This window comes from Miniopterus natalensis, chromosome 2 (assembly GCF_054644295.1).
Source record: "Miniopterus natalensis isolate mMinNat1 chromosome 2, mMinNat1.hap1, whole genome shotgun sequence".
NCBI classification, from domain to species: Eukaryota; Metazoa; Chordata; class Mammalia; order Chiroptera; family Miniopteridae; genus Miniopterus; species Miniopterus natalensis.
The window spans coordinates 95,508,574-95,529,123 of NC_142082.1; the positions used below are offsets into that span (position 1 = coordinate 95,508,574).

Below are 20,550 nucleotides of genomic sequence, written 5' to 3' on the forward strand. Positions count from 1 at the left end.
ACAAGCCTCATTCAGGCATGAGTTACAGCACTGTTGGCTGTGAGTTCATTGTTTATGAATCAATAATGCATATTAAATGAGGTGTCTATAAACAAACACACTTCAAACAAGGTGATGTGTTGATCTGTTTACCTGGTGAAAAATAGAAGGAACTGAACCCTGCATTCACTAATTCGGAGTCTGCAGCAACTTTATAGAAATATACATACCACAAATAACAAGAAACTACTATGTACAAGATGAATATGTTCCAGTGACATTAAAAGAACGTTGTCCATTTTCATTATGCAGCAGGTTCTTGAATAACATTTCATTCCAATCAGCCTGTGGTAAAATCAGTTTTGTTGTTCGTGGTTTCACTTAAAGTTGCAGAACCTACTATTGACATTGAGGATTTAAACTGTCTGTACTTTCAAGGTCAAGAAAATATGGAATAAAAATAGGGTTTGTTATGTTTAAATTCTTATTAAAATTATCTAATGAAGTTCATTTAACTTTCCTTTCATTCTTATGTAAATTTTCACAAAATGACTTAAAACCATTAACAACTTTCGTAAGGCTTATTTGACCCAGAAAAAAACTGTTTTACTTTGTAGGCTGTGGGTTAATAAAAGCTGAAGGCACAAGGAAACGATTCACTGGCAGCAGTTTACCTGACGCTTAGATGCCATGAGTTGGTGGTAGTATTCTGGTGGTCCAGCTGAATCTGGAATACTTCCTAATACAGATTTTCCAGTACTTTTCTTTTTTGAGTTATTTACAAACTGATGAAAGTACTCTCTGATGAAGGTTCCAGAGTTGTATATTTGTAGGTGAGGCCAGTCTATTTGCTGTAGGAACCAGAAAAGCAAGTTACAGGTTAGATCTATAGACCTTTAGTATTCCTAAGTTCACTACCTATTAACAGAATGTCAGAAATGGTGGGTTGTGCCAAAACCTTTTTAAGAGTGAATATATACATAGTTAAAAGACTGCTTCTTTATTTGTAACTATTTATGAGAGATGCTGTTGTTAAAAACCAACCCTGAAATCTGTGTTTGTCTCTGGTGGTCTTTAGTGTATTTTCTGTTTGTTTCTCACTCTTCCCTGTTGGACTAAGCTCAAAAGCATGAACGGTACATTATTTATGAATTCTATGCTAAGTATAGTGCTTGATACTAAGTATTCTGGGATTCACTGAATGGTGATCTAGTGAATTTTTGATGAAGAAATTGATACACAGATTAAATTATATGTCCAGATTACTAATTAAGTAGGAAGGCCTCAGCATCTTCTTCAGACTCCTCTGTAGGCCCTATTCTTGCTTTTTTTTAAAAATTATAAAATGTTAAGGAAAGTCTGTGAAGTTCTCCCCACATTCTTAAATATGCTGGTTAGGCTAGTCATCGTTCTCCATTTTTAAGAAATCATTTAAAAGTTTGTAGTAAGTACACATTTGGTCTTTTCAATCTAACAGGTATCTTCTTGGCTACAGAAAAGTATTAATATAGTTTTCATTTTAAAAATACATGAATTAGCTAGTCTTATTAAGAAATAAACATTAATTCCTGTTTGTCTAAGAATTATTTAGATTAAGTTAGAAAGATTTTAGAAAGTTTAATTAGAAAGCCTGCACATTTTTACTGCAGTGTTTGAATTGATTAGTTAATTTTAGAATGAACTCAGCTAGATTATTGAATAATAGTTAGGGACCTTTATTAAAGGAAAAACTTATAAAGCTATATGTATAGCTATGTGACTTGTTATAATAATGCCCACCTTATTTCTTTGACCATTGTTTTGTGAAATTTTTCTCTTAGCTTGATAAAGATGACATGGTTTACATGGAAGCATATGACAAGTTGCTGGAGTCCTGGCTGACTTTGGTCCAAGATGACAAACATTTCCATAAAGGCTTTTTTACCCAGCATGCAGTTCAAGTCTTCAATTCCTATATTCAGTGCCACCTGGCTGCTCCAGATGGCACAAGGAATTTGGTAAGTTTTAAGCCAGATTGTGAATAAAAAATCTGGTTCAGTATAGGCTCTGTTTTGTCTGTTTTTATCCTCTTGTACATTGTGTAATGCTAGAAATTTGGGCTGACCTTCTTAGAAGATTTGCTGAGAGCATTAGATAGAGAGCAAAAGTGGCCCCTTGTCTGAATGCACCATGTTTTGTGGTATGTGGCTAGTAGTTAACCTCCCTTTTCTTCAATTTTCAGTTACCCACCTGTGGCTTTCTATTTGTCAAGTGGAATTAATGACTTCTTGTTTCCAAGGATCATGGATCTTAAAGATGTCAGATCTTTGTAGTGACAGAAGTTAAATTCTGTGGTGTGGGAGGTGGGTTGTGAGTGGGCATTTAACTGTGTTTACATATGTGTGCTATGGGTTTATATCCTCTGCTTCTTTCTCCTGTATTTTCCGCTTTCCTCCCTTTGGGTGACTATAGGGCTGTCAGCCCTGTTAGAAAGGGGTTCCTAGACAGCTGCACTGAAGGCTGGCTCTGTCTATCTCCCCTTCTCATGTGAAGTGCAGAAGCTATATCACAGTGCAACAGGATTACGTGGCTTATGGGACGAAGGTGTGCAGCTCATTACTCATTATTTCTCTCATTGATAACAGACTGCCAATGGTGTGGCCTCTCGTGAGGAAGAGGAAATAAGTGAGCTTCAAGAGGATGACCGAGACCAGTTTTCAGATCAACTAGCCAGTGTAGGAATGCTAGGAAGAGTTGCTGCAGAGCACTGTATACCTCTTCTGACAAGGTACACACAGTCCAGAGAACCCATGGAGCAAATACTCTGTACTCACACTTTCCTGGAGAGCACTTTTTACACCCCTACCCCGTATGTACCCAGTACACTGGAGCAAATGGACAGAAACACACTCATGGTTGCATTCCTTGGCTTTTGTACACTGGAGCCAGGCACTATAGCATAGATGGCAGAGAGATTATGGAAACATGGTATGAGACATGATTTGACCAGTATCAATAAAAACTTGGAATAACCAATTTTCATATACCTGTTGTAAACCTTGATTATTTGTAAATCAATGTTTTAATTCTGTCATAAATGATAAATCACAGTTCCTATAGTGCTGTGAGAACAGTTGTGTACACAAATAAATACTTCCATATATATGTTTTTGTGCTGATGTCTTAATTTATGTTGTCTAACACATGGAAATTATGTTATTCTAGGTCTTTGCTTATTGGACTTTATGAAACTATTGTGTTTTCTTTTTTTAGTTTATTAGAAGAAAGAGTAACCAGGCTCCACAGTCAGTTGCAGCGACATCAGCAGCAGTTACTTGCTTCACCTGGTTCAAGCGCCATTGACAACAAAATGCTTGATGAGCTATATGAAGATATTCACTGGCTTATTTTAGTTACAGGTTGGTTGGTTGTTTCTTTTTAAAATGTAATAGTCAGCTGAGCAGTTTAGGCCTTAAAAAGAAGCTTCATGTATTAAAAATGATATTCCATACATAGTATTGGATGAAATTTGATGGCAGCTGCTATATTACAGCTATAGATGCATTTAAAAAAAATACTGGCTAACATGTATTCATTGCCTGTTGCATACCAAATGTTTTATGTGGAGCTCATTGTAGCCCACTGAATTGGTGCAATTATTAGGTATTATTATTATTGTCATTATTATTATCCCCTTCTTATAAATGAAGAATCTGAGACTTAGAGAGTTATAAGGAACTAGCCCATGGTTACACTGCTATTAATTTTTGGAGCCAGAATGCAAATCTAGGCAGTCTGACTTTTTAGAGTCTTCTTCTGTAACCATATTGTCAAGTATTTCTGTATTTTAAATAGTCAGGAAAAAAAAAATCTTTATTTTTTAAAAGGCATCCCTAAATATTGACTTTTGATATAGATAATAGTAGCATTCCCATTAACTTTACAGAATATATTATTGAAAACTACTAAAAGGTAGTAGATTAAAAAGCCTACATGTCAATATGAATGATAAAATTGTTGAATTAGTCCTTTATAAAATTGTAGACATTAGTCCTTTGTTTTTTCCTGTTTTTGAGAGATTATTGAGAAATAGAAAGTTTCTTCTCACCAAATTTGAAATAACATTAAATTTATAATTTACATTTACACCAATTTATATGCTGTATATAAATCAAATAAAGCAAAACATTTATAGTGCAATTTGATAAATGTAGATTTGTTAAGTGTTCGTTTTTAATTTTTTTTAAACTGAAGGCTACCTCTTAGCTGATGATACTCAGGGAGAGACTCCGCTAATACCTCCAGAAATAATGGAATATTCCATTAAGCATTCATCTGAAGTTGACATTAATACAACACTTCAAATTTTGGGATCTCCAGGAGAAAAGGCTTCTTCCATCCCAGGGTACAACAGAACAGATTCTGTGATTAGGTAATATAAACTCTAGCTGTGCTCTTGTAATTTATACTGTTTTATTAAGTTCTGAGTTGATGGGTAGATGACTTGAGGGATAGGTACGTTATAAATCTGATACATGAAAGAAGATAAAATTTTGAGAAGCCTTGAAATGCACAAGGACGGCAAGTACTCAGTATATTTAAGCATTGCCACTCTGGTCAGAGATTGACAGCCATACCCAGTAATGACAAGCATACAGTTATTCTAAATACAGGGAGACTGGGGGGACATTTGCTTTAATGCACTGTGATCATACCTGTCAGAAAGCAGTACTGATGACAGGTACAGGCACCCTAAATCGAAGAAACAGAATATGAGATTCTTATATACCAGATGAACATTAACAAGTACTTATTGTTCATAAAGCTAAAACTATATTTTAGTGTCTTTCTTAAGGAAAATGGATTCTTATCTTATAAAATAGAAATATTTATCCTGAATGTGTAAAACTTGAAAGCCCTGTCAGTGAAGGTACAAGACTATGTGCCACAAATGAAAGAATTCATTTTGATCTTCCTAATAGTAATGGCAACTTTTTCATTACTTCTTAATGGTGACATTAAGGAGGGATAGACCTGAACTAAATGTTCTCCTAAAATGGAATTTGAAAACAGTATTTTGAATTTCAATATATTGAAATTTAGGTTGCAGACAGAGATGTCAGTAATGAAATAATATTGGTTTTTGTCAGTTGCAAAATCAGTAACTTAAACAGGGTGCTGTCCCCCTTATTCTCTTTATCTTAATGCCAGAATACATGGATATCACTTAAGCCTATGCAGTAGAAAATAAGATTTTTAAAAAATTGAACTCATAAGCTAATATCAAGGAGATGTTTGGGAATTTATTCCTTTATTGTTGCATTCTCTTGTTTGAAATAAAGTGTCAATGCTCTATTGGAAAAGTTTTGTCTCTTCCTTTTAGGATGACTACAGGCCTAAGATTAAGTATGTAGAAATCATTGCTTTTGCTTTGGTTTGATTCATGGTGAATGGTATTTCAAAGGCAGTTCATTTCAGGGTGCTGTCACGTGATATTCTTTGTCATATTTCTTGTCTGGGCAGTACCATCAGGAATGTTTTCCTTGTATTTTCAGTGCTTTTTCAATTTTTGCCAGTCTCAGGTATCACTGTGGGAGCAAAACATCTGAGAGCACAGACTATGGAGGGATGAGGGGAGAGTTAGAACAACCACCAAAAAAAAATCATCACTTTTTTTTTAGTCCAAAGAATTAAGGTGAAATTGAATGGTATGTAGGAAAAATATCCCTTATTTGTTTGAAAAACTAATTTATATTTCTTGAAATTATTACTTGACAGATAGTTATTGAGTATCTCTGATATTAGGCCCTGTTCTAGGCATTTGGGATACATTAGTGAGCAAAACAGACAAATTGCTCCCCTTCTGAAGCTCCCTATAGAGGAAAGACAATAAATCAGTTAATAATGTCTTCTGTTTGGAGATCATAAGTGCTGTGGTAAGAAGCTGAACAGGGTTGGGGATCAGAGTTGCAGACTCAGGGACTGCTTGTAACTTGAAATAGTGTAGTCAGTGTTGGCTTCCTTTAAAAGGTGTTTGGTGAGCCAATGCTTGAGGTTGGTGAGGGGCTGGGGAAGCCGAGGAAGAGCATTGCAACAGTGAACAGTGGATGCCAAGGCCCCACCACAGGTGGGCATCCAGGAGCCATAGGAACTGCTACTATGGGTGGAGCAGAGTGAGGAAGAATTTTGTAGTTAGAAGGGAAGGAAAATGGGATCAGTGAAATCTTTGGGCCTTTGTAGTTTCTGCTCTGAATGGGGTGGGTGCTCTTGCATGGTTTTGAGCAGAAGAGGTGACCGTGCTGCATTAAGTGTAAATTACCAAGGGCAGAGGTAGGAGCAGGGAGACCAGTAAAGAGGCTAGTGCTGTCATCCAGAGAAAGATGCTTGTCCAGACCAGAATGATAGTAGAAAGCTCTCTTTGACTCACTGTGCTGACTTTTGGTTTATGAAATGAAAAGGTAATCCAAGATTTCCCATAATACCAAGACTGAATGCTGTCTGAAATGTAAAATATGTTCAGATAGCATGGTGAAGAAACTGAAGACCAGGGTATCAATCTTGCAATGGCAACAACTAAAACAATGTTGTGACATTGTAATCAGTTGTTTCAAGTTCTCTACATGTCAAGGTCTGAGAATGCAGTAGTGATGTAGGAGGACCAAGGAGGGACTCCTCAGAAGAGGTGGCATTTAAATGGACACTTGGCGGATGAATGGGAGTTTGTAGCATACAGAGGAAGGAGAAGAGTATTCCAGGCACTGATAGCAGCCTAGCAAAGTGGCCATGTGAGAGGAGGCTCATGTACACACATGAGGGGAGAGGTGTTTGTTGGAGGTTAAGAGGTAGGGTGAGCTGTGGAGTGGGCTAATGAAGTTGGATTAAAAGTGTTGAAAAGAGTTTGAAACAGGGAAGTCAGCTAATCAAATTGTTTTATTAGAAGATTACAGTGTGGAAGCTGGATGCAAAGGATGGTTGGTAAGTTAGGAAGCATTTCCGTTGGAGTGAAAAGATTGAAAGGGCAGATAGGTGATAGGCGTTTCTGGGGCAGCTCTTTGGGACTTTGGGGTTGATCGAGGGTGGTGAAGAGAGAGGCAGGAATGAGGACAGGCTCCCAGGAGCCCCGGGTTCATCTGCTGGTGGTACTCCTATTGACCTTGCTCCCATTTTTCAAAACAAGGGCAAAACTCTTCCTCGTTCCAAGTCTTACTGTGGTGGGTTGGCAGGTGTGTAGAAACCTGCGGAGTTCCAGATAGTGTGGTATTGGAATTGAGTGACTGAATAATGGAAAACTAGTAATTTTACAAGTCAGGAGGTTTTTAGTCCTTTGCCTTGAATAACACTGAAGAATGATCTAATAAAGCTGTCAGTTATCATATTATTAAAAATAGTTTTTGTTGGTAGGGCTCTGTGATTTTTGGCATATAACTTGTAAGAAGTTCAAATAATTGAGGGCTCTGCTATTTTTAAAATGCTTTCAGTTTACTCACATGAATATGTTTTCTCAGTTTTTTAATCTATTAAAATGAAAAACATTTCAACTTTTTCTCATTCTAGCAATAAGTACATTTTTTCACACATAAGCTAATTTGGAGAATAAAACCCTGCCATATCGGTCTCATTCAGAGATACATAAAATTTCATATTTATGTTTAATAATTTAAATGTGTGTTTATATTTTGTGCAATTATGTATTAGTAAATATTGTAATAAGTCAATACAGAAGACATTTTAAAAGTCTTACCATCATTGGAAATTTTATAAAATTATGTTTTAGTAGCTAGACATATTTGTTTCAGAGAAGCGTACCGTGTGATCAATAAAATGAGTATAAATTTATTATATTAGGATAATAGTCTGTGGGGCAATGAAATCAAAATAAAAATTTAAGGAGAAAAACAAACAATGTAAAGTTTCCAACTGTTAAAAACTATTTTTTTCAAATGGATTGTGAGTATCCAACAGTATAGTAATTAAATTCCAGTGCATAAAAGTTTGAGCACTGGTGGTAAAGGGAGTATAGATAGTGAAAAAGAAGAATTTCGGGCACAGAACCTTAGAAACCACCTTTTTAAAGAAGGAGGTCAGAGGAGAGGAGGATGTCATAACCTGGGGAAGAGTAAGAAACAGATTAGGGGAAATATGGAAAACACGGTACAAAGGAAGACATTTCAAAAGGGCGAAGTGCTCAGCAGCATCTGGTATTTCTGGGACACCCAGCTGGATAAAGAACTGAAATGTCTATAAGATTTCATCACAAGGGGACAGTTCAGTCATCTTGAGAGCAGTAGGGACAGTAGAAGCCAGACTTCATGTAATTAAAACCTCTTTCTTGGCACTGATATTCACAAAATGGTGTGATAATGGGTTCTTCCAGTCAAATCCTTGCTTTGCCTTTTAGCTAAAGGCAAGTTAAATATATATCACTTGTGGTTATGTGCTCCCCTAATCCCATGTCACGCTGAGTTGTTAACACACAGCCATGTGACTTACGTAGTGTAGAAAAGGACATTGCATAGACCATGTAGGTTATTTTTCTTGTAAGATTTTTATTTTATAATACCATTAAGAACCAAGTTTATTAGGAAATGAATAGGACTATCAGATTTTTTTTTTATCCTCACCCAAGGATATGTTTATTAATTTTTTTTTTTTTAGAGTGAGAGGAAGGTGGGGGAGAGAGAGAAACATCGATTGGTTCCTTCCTGTAAGCACCCCAACTGGGGATCAAACCCGCAACCTAGGTATGTGCTTTGACCGGGAATCGAACCCACAGCCTCTTTGGTGTACAGGACGACGCTCCAACCAACTGAACCATCCAACTGGGGCAGGACTGTGAGATTTAGAGATAGGACTCAATATTCAAAACATTCTGAATAGGTCTGTTACCAAATCCTGCACCATAAAATGACCAGTATATTATAAAAACAAATAGTGGTAATCATGTCAGTGTTATGTAGTTATGGTGTGGGTGAAGAATTTAGCATTTACTCCTAACTTTTATTTTTTTAAATATGTTTTTATTGATCTTAGGAAGGGGGGTGAGAAACACTGATCGATTGCTTCCTGATCAGGGATAGAACCCCAAACCTGGGCATGTGCCTTGATAGGGAATCAAACTGGCGACCTTTCGGTGCATGGGACAATGCTCAAACAACTGAGTCACACTGGCCAGGGCAACTCTAAACTTTAAAATTTTTGTATTTCTCTATTTTGAGTCTGAAAAATCTATTTAGACAGTAATGCAGGTACAACTTCAACAGATGGATGTCTCTGACCAGGACTCCTATCCCTTTCTTTGTCTTGTTTGCTGCTTCCTGAAAGGTCAGCAACAAAGTGGGGCATTTGTCTGCAGCCTTATTAATGAAAATGTCATGTACAGCCTGGCCTAAATCCAGAGAGTTTGGAAACAAAAAGGGACTTTTATGAAGAAAATAACTAATAAATAGATCGAAGAATAAATGACTTCTTTTTGTACCCATAGGCTGTTATCTGCCGTTCTCAGAGTTTCGGAAGTTGAATCTCGAGCAATAAGAGCAGATCTCACTCATCTGCTAAGCCCTCAAATGGGCAAAGACATTGTTTGGTTTCTAAAACGCTGGGCAAAGACTTATCTTCTGGTGGATGAGAAGCTATATGATCAGGTCAGAATGTAAAACTGTTTAACTTCATTTGGATTTATGATTTTGGCAGTTGTAGAAGTGAGAACATTTTCTTGGAGATTTTTCTCATCAGAATGTGACTAAGAACTGAACATTTTCCACATTGAAGAGCACTGTATTAATGGCATGCTATTTTAATAACTTTTCTTAGGGCACATTCACTTGATTCAGGGTATTTTAACCAATATTAAGTTATAGATTACTGTTTGAGAATGTATTATGTTCTTTGTATTTGATGTGAACTAAGCAATGCTTCAGATTTAGATGTTAACTTCAGTTTCATTTTTCTATGGATTTTTTTTTAAGCTGGTCTTTCTTTCTGGCCTAAAAAATTGGTTTTCTCTTTAAGATAAGTCTGCCATTCAGTACAGCATTTGGAGCAGATACTGAGGGTTCTCAGTGGATTATTGGCTACCTCTTACAGAAAGTCATCAGCAACCTCTCAGTGTGGAGTAGTGAGCAGGACCTTGCAAGTGACACTGTGCAGCTCCTTGTCACGTTAGTGGAAAGAAGAGAAAGGTAAGTTGATTGTAAGAGCCAGGCTGTGTGTAATTAGCTTGCTTTTTAGTGTAGACTTTGCAAGTGACCAACATTTATGTGGTCCTAAGGTCTAGGTAAACCCTGCATTTCTGGAGCAGTATGTTTTAAAAAGCACCGTCATATTATTATTACAAGTGCAAATAGGGCTTTCCTGTGTTACAAGTGAGGGTTGCGTTGACTGTTTAAGGGTTTGGCATTGAAGTATCTTAATTTAGTAATTTATTTATAAATTAAAGTTTTAAAGAACTTTAATATAAAACAGTCTCACTTGACTTTTCAGATATCCTGTTAGTATTATCCCATTTTAAAGATGAGGAAAACTGATAATTTAATAATTAATTTAATTTAATTTTGTAAAGTAAAATTTTTAGTGCTTTCTACAACAAATTTGGGAAATGTTTTTATTTTTCTTACTGCATAGGAATACGATTATTATAATTACTATTGTCATTGGCTACTATTGATTGGTTTCTTATAATATACTAGGTACTGTTCCAAGCATTTCATATGAAGTATCTCATTTAATCACATCAGTCTCAGCCATGAGCTTTAGGGTTGTTATTACTGTTGTTATCCCTATTTTACAGATCAGGAAACTGATACATAAGAGAGATTAAATACATTTTACATTGTCAGATTACCAATGGGAATTGAATGCAAGCTCGTGGGACTCCAAAGTCTGTGCCCAGTTTACTGTACTTTAAAATTAATTAAATCCAGCCACCTTCCATTTTGTTTACTTAGTATACATATGATGTAAGTGGTATATCTTTCTTTTGTTGTTTCTGCCCATAGGGCAAACCTAGTAATCCAGTGTGAAAACTGGTGGAATTTAGCTAAACAGTTTGCAAACCGAAGCCCCCCTCTGAATTTTCTGTCCAGTCCGGTGCAGAGGACCCTGATGAAGGCTCTTGTCCTGGGAGGTTTTGCACAGATGGACACAGAAACCAAACAACAGTATTGGACCGAGGTAACAGTTCCCCTGATTCTGATTCCACCCTCTGGTAGAACTTTGTTGGTTTATCTGTGTGTTGCCATAAAATAGTCCACAGAGACATAAACATTGGTCATCACTTTTCTGATAATTTTCCTTCCTAATGTATCATGTGTTCTGCAGTTTAGGTATATTTTCCCCCCCAACTCAAATGAGAATCTGAACTGGTATATTCTTTATTAAGAATCAATGAGCTCTAGCCAGTTTGGCTTAGTGGTTAGAGTATCAGCCCACAGACTGAAGGGTCTCCAGTTCGATTCTGGTCAAGGGCATGTACCTCTGTTGCAGGCTCAATCCCTGGCCCCGGTCAGGGCGTGTGCAGGAGGCAACCAATCCATGTGTCTCTCACTTCGATGTTTCCCTCTCTCTCTCTCTCTCTCTGAAAAGCAAGGGGGAAAAATATCCTTGGGTGAGGTTTTAAAAAAAAGAGTCAGTGAAATGTTCTTTTGTCTTGAACAAGGAGATATGTATGAACCACTGTATTAGTTTGCTAAGGCTGCTATAACAGAATACCACAAACTTAGTGGCTTTAACAACAGAAATTTATTGTCTCACACTTCTGGAGACTGGAAGTCTGAGATCAGTTGTGGAAGGGTTGATTCTGTCTGAGGCTTCGAGGGAGAATCTGGTACAGGCCTCTCTTGACTTCTGGGATTTTACTGCCAATCTTTGGTGTTCCTTGGCTTCTGGACACACCACTCCCACCTCTGTCTTCACCTTCACGTGATAGTCTCCATGTTCACATGCCTGTGTCCAAATTTCCCCTTTTTATAAGGACACCAGTCATATTGGATTAGGGGATCTACTCTAATGACTTGATCTTAATTTAATTATATCTGAAAACAACCCTATTTCCACATAAAGCTCTGCTCTGAGTTCCTGGGGGTTTGGATTTCAGCATACCAATTTTGCAGGGACATAATTCAACCCATAACAACCACCATGAATATTGCCTCATGTAATGAGCTTTAAATTGGGAACCAAGACTTAACAATGGTATGTAGGTTACTAGCCTATAGTCCATGTGACTAGAAGGAGCAGACATTAGGCAGTTGTGACTTCAGAACCAGAAGAAAAACCAGGTTGACTATGTATTATAGTTGAAATAATTATGTTATTATATGTACAGCTTTAAATAGAATTAAGATATTATCTTCATGAATATGCCTGTTGACTCTTATACTCAGCATAAGACTGAATATCCAAAGTTATGTTCTATGCTAAGAGGAGTTGGAAAGGAAAAAAACAGGCAAGAGCTTGTGTTAGACTTGACTCTGTAGAACAGAGATTGGCAAACTGTAGCCCACAGACCGAATGTAGCCTGCTGTGTGTTCTTATAAAGTTTTATTGAAACACAGTCACTCTCAGTTGTTTGCATGTTGTCTATGGCTGTGTCTGAGTGACAGCACAGTCATAACTGAGTAGTTGGGCCAGAGGTGGCGTATCCTGCCAAGTCTAAAATATTTACCCTCTCGCCGTTTATACAGGTTGATGTGTAAGTGGGTTTTCAGTTGTTCATATGGAAAATCATACAATAAATAATAAAAAATACAAGAATAAGCTCTGTTTTGTATACTCACAATTGTAAACCTACTTTTGCCCACCCCTGTAGAAAACAGTCCCTACTATGGAGGCTTAATGTTTTATTGGAAAGGGATGAGGAGAGTGGCCAGACTCTGGATAGCATTGAAGTTGTGTTCTGTGATTTGTGGGATTTCCTTTTTTCTTTTCTCTCTCTCTCTCTCTTTCTCTTTCTCTTTCTTGAAGCTAAATTACTTACGGAAATGAGATGATAGCATGCACTTGTTTTTCCATAAATTACAATTTTTGTTTTATTGAGATGTAACTGACATACATACTATATAAGTTTAAGGTGTACAGCATAATGATTTGACTTACATATAATGTGAAATAATTATTGCAGTAAGTTTAGTTATATCATCTATCATCTCCTATAGATAAATAAAAAGGAAAAGCAAAAAAGAAAAATTTTCCTCGTGATAACTCTTAGGATTTACTCTCCTAACAGCTTTCTCATCAGTCATACAGTGTTAGCCATAGTTGTCATGTTGTATATCACATTCCTAGTGCTTATTTATCTTAAAACTGGGAGATTGTACCTTCTGACTACCTTTGGTGGGGGCTTTTTTGTTTTTTCAGAAAAATAGATTCCACATGTAAAGGAAATCATACAGTATTTGTCTTTCTCTGTCTGACTTATTTCCCATAGTATAACGCCCTCAATGTCCATTCATGTTTTCTCAATAGAGGATATTTTTGTGTGTGTGTTTGTGGATTTTTTTTTTATGGCTGAATAGTATTCCATCATATATTTACACCACAACTTTTTTTATCCATCATCCATTGATGGACATTTAAACTTAGGCTGTTTCCATGTCTTGGCTATTGTATATAATGCTGCTGTGGACCTATAGGTGCAGATATCTTTTCAAATTAGTGTTTTCATTTCCTCTGACTATATACCCAGAAGTGGAATTGCTGTGTCATATTGTAGTTCTATTTTTAATTTTTTGAGACGCCTCCATATTATTTTTCATAGTGGCTGCACCAGTTTACAATCCTACCAACACTGCATGAGCTTTCCCTTTTCTCCACATCCTCACCATCATTTATCTCTTGTCTTTTTTATAACAGCCATTCTAACAGGTGTGAGGTAATGTCTGCCTCATGCAGGAGTTTTGATGACCCTCAAAATGGGGGACATAATGTGTGGTTCAGATATTCTTTGTTTTTTGTACTTTTTCTACCTCCAACAATTAAAAATGTTTTGGAAAGTGACTGTCCTAGTTGAGGAAATGAAGTTGAAGAAATAAATAAGGTATGTGAATTAGCCTTTTAGAAAATCCATGCTTTGTTTTTATAGGTTCTTCAGCCACTGCAGCAGCGATTCTTAAGGGTGATAAATCAGGAAAACTTTCAGCAGATGTGCCAGCAGGAGGAGGTCAAGCAGGAAATAACTGCCACGCTCGAGGCCCTGTGTGGCATTGCTGAGGCTACCCAGATTGACAATGTCGCGATCCTTTTTAATTTCTTAATGGACTTCCTTACCAATTGCATTGGATTGATGGAAGTTTACAAAAATACACCAGAGACTGTCAATCTCATAATAGAAGTTTTTGTTGAAGTTGCACATAAACAGATATGCTATCTTGGAGAGGTGAGCGCTTTCTAATTTTATCCCTTCAGGATTAAAACTCTTTTAAAGCTATAACAAAATAATAAATACTTTCCTTCTAATTTAATTAATATTATCTGAAATGTTTTTATGCCTCCAAAAGGTTTTTCAAAAAGACTTTTCAAACGAATATAGAATTCAGAGGAAGGCGTGTTGAATGAATACAAATTCTTGCCAAAAAACATGTTAACAGTCAGTAATTTCTTTGGGCTAATATTAAATCAAACTCATTCAAATGAAGAATATGATAAAACAAATAGATCATGGTAGAGAACTTTAACCAATTTCTCTGTGGTAGAACACTTAAGGCCTCAAAAAAAATTTTTTTTTTAAATATATCTTTATCGATTTCATAGAGAGGAAAGGAGAGGGATAGAGAGATACAAACATCAATGATGAGAGAGTCATGGATCGGCTGCCTCCTGCACGTCCCTGACTGGGGATCGAGCCCGAAACCTGGGCATATTCCCTGACCGGGAATTGAACCCTGATCGCCTGGATCCTGGGTTGACGCTCAACTGCTGAGCCACTCCCGGCCGGGCAGGCCTCAGATTTTTAATGGCAGTTTGTACCTTTTTTTTGCAAATCAGATGAGTGTTTAGACACACTAAATTCTTTTATATTCAACAAGCAAAGATGTACTTTTTGTCCTATTAAATTATTTAGAAAGCTCTTTAAAATGTATGTTTGTACTTATTAGCAGATTAGCTTAAATCTTGTCCAAATCATTTAATATGGGCTCCTGATTTGTAATTTTTAAAATTAGATCAAAGGAACCCACTTGAAAGTGAGGTTACATTTTAAATATTAAAAATGTATTCACAGGTAAGTTATTGAGAGGACATGACAGTGCCATTCTCATGTTTAAGGCCACTGTTTGATACTCTGTTTTTGCAAGTTATACAACTTGAAATCTTAAAATCAAGGAAGCTGAATAGCAGCAGTAAAGTAGTTCTGTTGCCAAAATCTTACCTCTCTAGTCAAAGGAATAAAAAAATTGGATGCCAGATTTTATTGCTGGAAAATTGCTAATATTTTAAACATGGTTAATGAGTGTGCACTTTTTTCATCTTTGTTAATTTTTTAAAATATGTTTTTATTGATTTCAGAGAGAGAAAGGGAGAGGGAGAGAGAAATAGAAACATCAATGATGAGAGGCATTGATTGGCTGCCTCCTGCATGCCCCCTACTGGGGATTGAGCCGGCAACCTGGGCACTTGACTAAGAATCGAACTGTGACCTCCTGGTTCATGGGTCGATACTCAACCACTGAGCCATGCCAGCCGGGCTTTTTTGTTAATATTTTAATGTAGTTTTAAACAAGTATTTAAGATCTATTGGGATTTAGAGTAAATTTATTAGATTATATTTTTTAATTTATTTAATATTTATATTTGTTTTGTTAGCATAATTTCTGCATGCCTTTTTACAGTCCAAAGCAATGAACTTATATGAAGCCTGCCTCACTTTGCTGCAAGTATATTCTAAGAATAATTTGGGGCGGCAGAGAGTGGATGTCACAGCCGAGGAGGAACAATACCAGGACCTACTTCTTATTATGGAACTGCTTACCAACCTTCTGTCAAAAGAGTTCATAGATTTCAGTGATACAGGTAGGGTGTAAACTTTGTTGTTGTTGTTTTTGTTAAAGCAAAGGGTATTTTGTTAAGTGAAATCTGATGAGGAAGTTCAGTTTACAAAATAGATGAAAGTGTCATCTCTGTGATCACTGTAAAGTGAGGGTGGGATCCCTGGCCCTTCCTGCTTGGCTTTCCTCTTATAAGAAGAATAGTAAGATTTTCCATCTGTTAGGTTCTTACTAAATGCCAGGTGCTATTCCTATCACAATGGCATGAAGTATGTACCACTGTTAAACTCATTTTATATATGAGAAACAAGCACAAGAGGTTATATGTCACTTGCCCACAGATGTGGATCAACTGCTAAGTTGCAGGACTAGATTCACATCCCTGCACCAGATTTCATTTACACTTTACTGACTGGTCCCTCCTTAGTGTCCTTAGTTGGCTGCCCCAGGAAAGCTTCCAGAGTGAGGCATGGGAATCCTTGTTGGGTGGGAAATGCTGAACTCTGGAGCTCAGAGCCCACCCTTGGGAGATTAACCTAGTGGCTTAAAGACAGCAGGACTCTGGGGAAGTCAGTCAGCCTTCCAGTGTCTTTCCTAACTTTTCAGTGGGTGTGCTGAGAAATGCCCTTTAGAGTGTTCGTGGATGAGCTCAGAAGTCTCTGGTGCTGAGCTCAGTGCCTGGTAGCTAGGAGTTATTACAGGTGAGAACTTCGCCAGTAATTGAAAACTTACGTATTTGTAGAGTGTTCTCTCACCTCCCTCCTACCCCACAGCCTACCTTGCCTTAACACAAAAGAGATCTTGCTTTCTAAGAGAAAAACAAATCTGATCTAGCATCTCCTTTCATGTTAGGCAGATATTTGTTGTTGTGGACACTTGTTTTATATAAGATTCTCTTCTTGAGCTGGGTGCTATCACTTTCCACTTTCCTCATTATGCCCCATACTTGAGCTTGTTCTTTCTCTGTTTCCTTATTCACTGGACAACAGTTCTTTTCAGTGTCTGCACTATCCCAGGCACTGTCCGCTTCACAGTCTAGAAGGCTGATTCCTTCGCAGTTTAACTGGGCCCTCAGGTTTTCAAGGCCCTGTCCCACACCCCCTCAGTGCTTCCTTCCTATAAGGGCGCAACTGCCACTCTGTCAGGCCTGTCTCTCACACAAGTGTTGTACCCATTTTTCTGATTCCTTCAGGTCAGTCCTTAATTCAGGAGTTTCAACCTTTTCTAGGTCATGCACCTTTAAATCCTGAAGTAGCTATAGAGCCTTTTCCTTGAAAAGTGAGTGTTATACCAACCCACAGTTTCACACACTGTATCAGTTGATTTGTGGGCTCTTGGAAACTCTTCGGTAGACTTTCTAGGGTGTAAACACCAGGTCAGAACTCTGTACCCTGAGTAATCTGACTCAGAAATCAGAGCTGATATTGAAAGGGAGGGAGAACACTTAAGCATTTGGAGGGTAAAGCCCCTGCAGTCTCCCAGATTTATGGTACAAGTTGCATTTCGTCCTGCTGTTCTACAACAAATGGGAGAGCAAACACTATGGTAAACAGGAGAGGGGAGATTTTCAAAATAAAAGAGCAAAAAGATTCAAATTATAATTAAACACTAAAGAAAGAAATTGAGGTTAAAATGCTCAGGATTGAAAGTACAAAGTAAGGAGGGAAAGAATAAAATAAGGGTAGATAGGGTTGAAGTTTAGATGAAAGAAAAATGAAGACAGTTAAAATAGAAAAATGATAAAGAAACAGCATTAACTGGTTAAATAGATGATAAAAAGGAAGATAATATTTTTAACTCATTTAAAAAATAAAGATAATAGGTGAGATAAAATAAAATATTTTAAATATTATGAAATGAAATTAACATGCTAGGTGGGCTGTTAAAGGCGTAACTGGCAATGTACCTCTGTGCTCCATTCTTGTATCCTTAGCAGAGCTCATGGCTGGAGAGCTGCATCCACTAAGCCCCAGGCCACAGCCTACACATGGAGAGCCCATCTTGTTAGGGACGCCTGCCGGCAGTGCCAGGATAGCCTCACACCTCAGGCAGGTGCCGGCTTCCTGTTGGTGGACTCCAGGTTTGCATGCCTTGCTTTGGAAGATGGGATTCTTCCAACTAGAACTGAGACCCCTGTGGAGGAGTTCAGAATTAGGCTGAAAGGTGGTTTTAAAGTAGAATTGCATTTTTATTTTACCCCATTTTATCTTTTTTCCCCTTGTTCTAAAGTAATATGCTCTTAATAGAAAAAATTGGAAGTACAGAGATAGAAAAATCACCCATACTTTGACATAATTCAGAGTCAACTATAAATTGCATCTTGGTAATTTCCCTTTTGGTTCTTTTGTAGTTTTCTTTGCAATTATACTCTAAATATAATTTTATGTTCTGCCTCTTTTATTAATGTATTCTTGGCCTTTTCTTCATCATTAAAATTTTTCATGACTTTTTGATGGCTGAATGGTTTTCCATATTTTGGAATTTAACCAATTTCATTAATATTGGACATCTGCAGTGTTTATGATTTTGCTGTTATAAATAGAGATGCAGTAATCACTTCTGTGGACAAATCTCTGTCTGAATTTCTGATTATATCTTTAGTATATACAGTGCTCAAAAGGTTTTACTATATAACTTTTAGGGTAACTATTACACTATATCCTGACCAGCATGTAAATATTATTTAAAAGTCATCTTCAATTTAATTAAAAGTAGTAACTTTTAAAAATTTGCATTGCTTGATTAAAATGAACTGTTTTTCATTGGGTTGATGGTTTTGTTAGACATTTGTTATGGACTTTGCTCGCTTATCTATTTAGGTCTTAGGATTCCTATTCATTTATAGGTACTCTTTATGGATTAAGGATAATAACCCTTCATCATGGTAGCTTTTTTTAAAAAAGTGACTTTCTTTTTTATGTAACATTTTAATTTCTACATTTCCCCCCATTCCTTTTCAGCTAGAAAAATTCCACACACCTAAGAGATAAAATAGATATTACCATGGAAATTATTTAATTCCTACTGTGACCAGCGTATCAGTGGAGTAGATTTACTTTTTAACAACATTGATTAAGCATTAGTTTTCTCTTATTATTGAAGAATTATATGTGATGTAAACACAGAATACCATCTGTATAGAGTACTCTGAGACCCTAAAAAGAAATACAGAAGGGTGATCCAGCCAAGCTTACCAGGTGTACTATTACCCAGTCAGATTTATTGTGGCTTAGGGTTTGAATCTGTTTTTACTTTCTCGAGGGTACACTGTATCCAGCTTTGCAGATTTGTTGATGTTATGGCTGTAAGACTGTGTGGTTTCTGTTTATAGATGAAGTGTTTAGGGGACATGACCCAGGGCAAGCAGCAAGCAGGTCTGTGTCAGCCGCGGATGTGGTTTTATATGGAGTCAACCTAATTCTGCCCTTGATGTCACAAGATCTTTTGAAGGTAATTGAAGGAAATGAATGTGAACATTAAAATGTGTATGCTTGAAGTTTCAAGATATTTTAGACAAGAATATGCCTCTGATTTAACTAAGGGATGTGAATACCTATTTGTCTGCTAAGTACACGTGAAAATCAAATGTTTGAGTTCCTGTTAGTTATTCACACTCATGTCTACAGCTCAGAACACAGGCCCTCACTCCTGCCTCAGAGTTCTGCATTCGAGATAGGTTACTGACAGAAAAAGTGGGTCTTTTAGAAACTGCATTCTAATGTTAGCAGTTTTCATCCCCTCATTTGTCATTAAGCAACTAAAGTTAAGTTAGATTTTCCAGTGTACACATTCCTCTGGTACTTGTTGAACATTATTCTCAGGTTGAGGGGTTGAAGAGCAGAAGGAATTTACAAGTTACTCCATGTAGAAATAGGATGGTAAGAAACCAAGACTCATACAGTTTTAAATTTTGTACCTTCTGACTATGTTGTGCCTTGGTTTCACCACTGAGCTCTTTTCATGAGTTGTCATAGGATTCTGAGGGTGAGGACAAGGACATGGATGGAGAGGAGGAGGGAGGCGTGTTCCCCTGTGCACACGTGCACAGACAGTGGGAGGGGGAGGAAGAGTGTATCAGAGTAAGAAGGCCATAGATTGCCAGCCCAGCCCTTCTCTCATAACCGATGTCTGTTGGAAAGGGTTGCAATGACCGTGAGCGAGGTGTTTGTGCACGAGTGGTAAGTTGGGGAAGTTTAGTCAACTCTATGTGGTGATTGCTTTTGGGGTTATTTATTTTTTTATAAAACAGAACATTAAACATTCAGATGTGTATTCTCTTAAGTGAGGTTAAACTATTAATTACTCTACCAGGGCTGTCCTAGCAGGCAATGAATTTTGGTAGTGTGAAGGGCTATTCTACATATAATCTTAACCATTGGTATTACCTTCTTGTGTTTTTCCAACATACTTAAATGCAAATAAACACATTCGTATAAGGGTTTTATTTACAGGTCATTTAGTTATTTGAGATTTGGCTATTTTGTTTACTTTTTAAGGTTAATACTATCTGGAATTGGCTGTAGCTTTTATTAATTATTCAGAAAATAATTGTTTCTATTATGTATTGCCATCATATCAGTTACTAAAATATTCCCTTTATTGTAACTTATTTTTA

The 20,550-nt window shown here is 37.0% G+C and overlaps 1 protein-coding gene across 3 annotated transcripts in view; it reads left to right on the forward strand.

Moving 5' to 3' along the window:
* XPO4 (exportin 4) overlaps positions 1-20,550 on the forward strand; it is a 103,536-nt gene that overhangs the window by 72,871 nt on the left and 10,115 nt on the right. For 2 of the 3 annotated variants that reach the window (XM_016203540.2, XM_016203542.2), the window contains 10 exons: positions 1,800-1,976; positions 2,604-2,746; positions 3,232-3,377; positions 4,213-4,390; positions 9,440-9,599; positions 9,967-10,136; positions 10,953-11,127; positions 14,036-14,329; positions 15,780-15,960; positions 19,267-19,385. In XM_016203540.2, coding sequence (XP_016059026.1) covers positions 1,800-1,976; positions 2,604-2,746; positions 3,232-3,377; positions 4,213-4,390; positions 9,440-9,599; positions 9,967-10,136; positions 10,953-11,127; positions 14,036-14,329; positions 15,780-15,960; positions 19,267-19,385 — 1,743 coding nt within the window. The remainder of the gene's footprint in view (positions 1-1,799; positions 1,977-2,603; positions 2,747-3,231; positions 3,378-4,212; positions 4,391-9,439; positions 9,600-9,966; positions 10,137-10,952; positions 11,128-14,035; positions 14,330-15,779; positions 15,961-19,266; positions 19,386-20,550) is intronic. The other variant, XM_016203541.2, reaches the window with a different exon arrangement.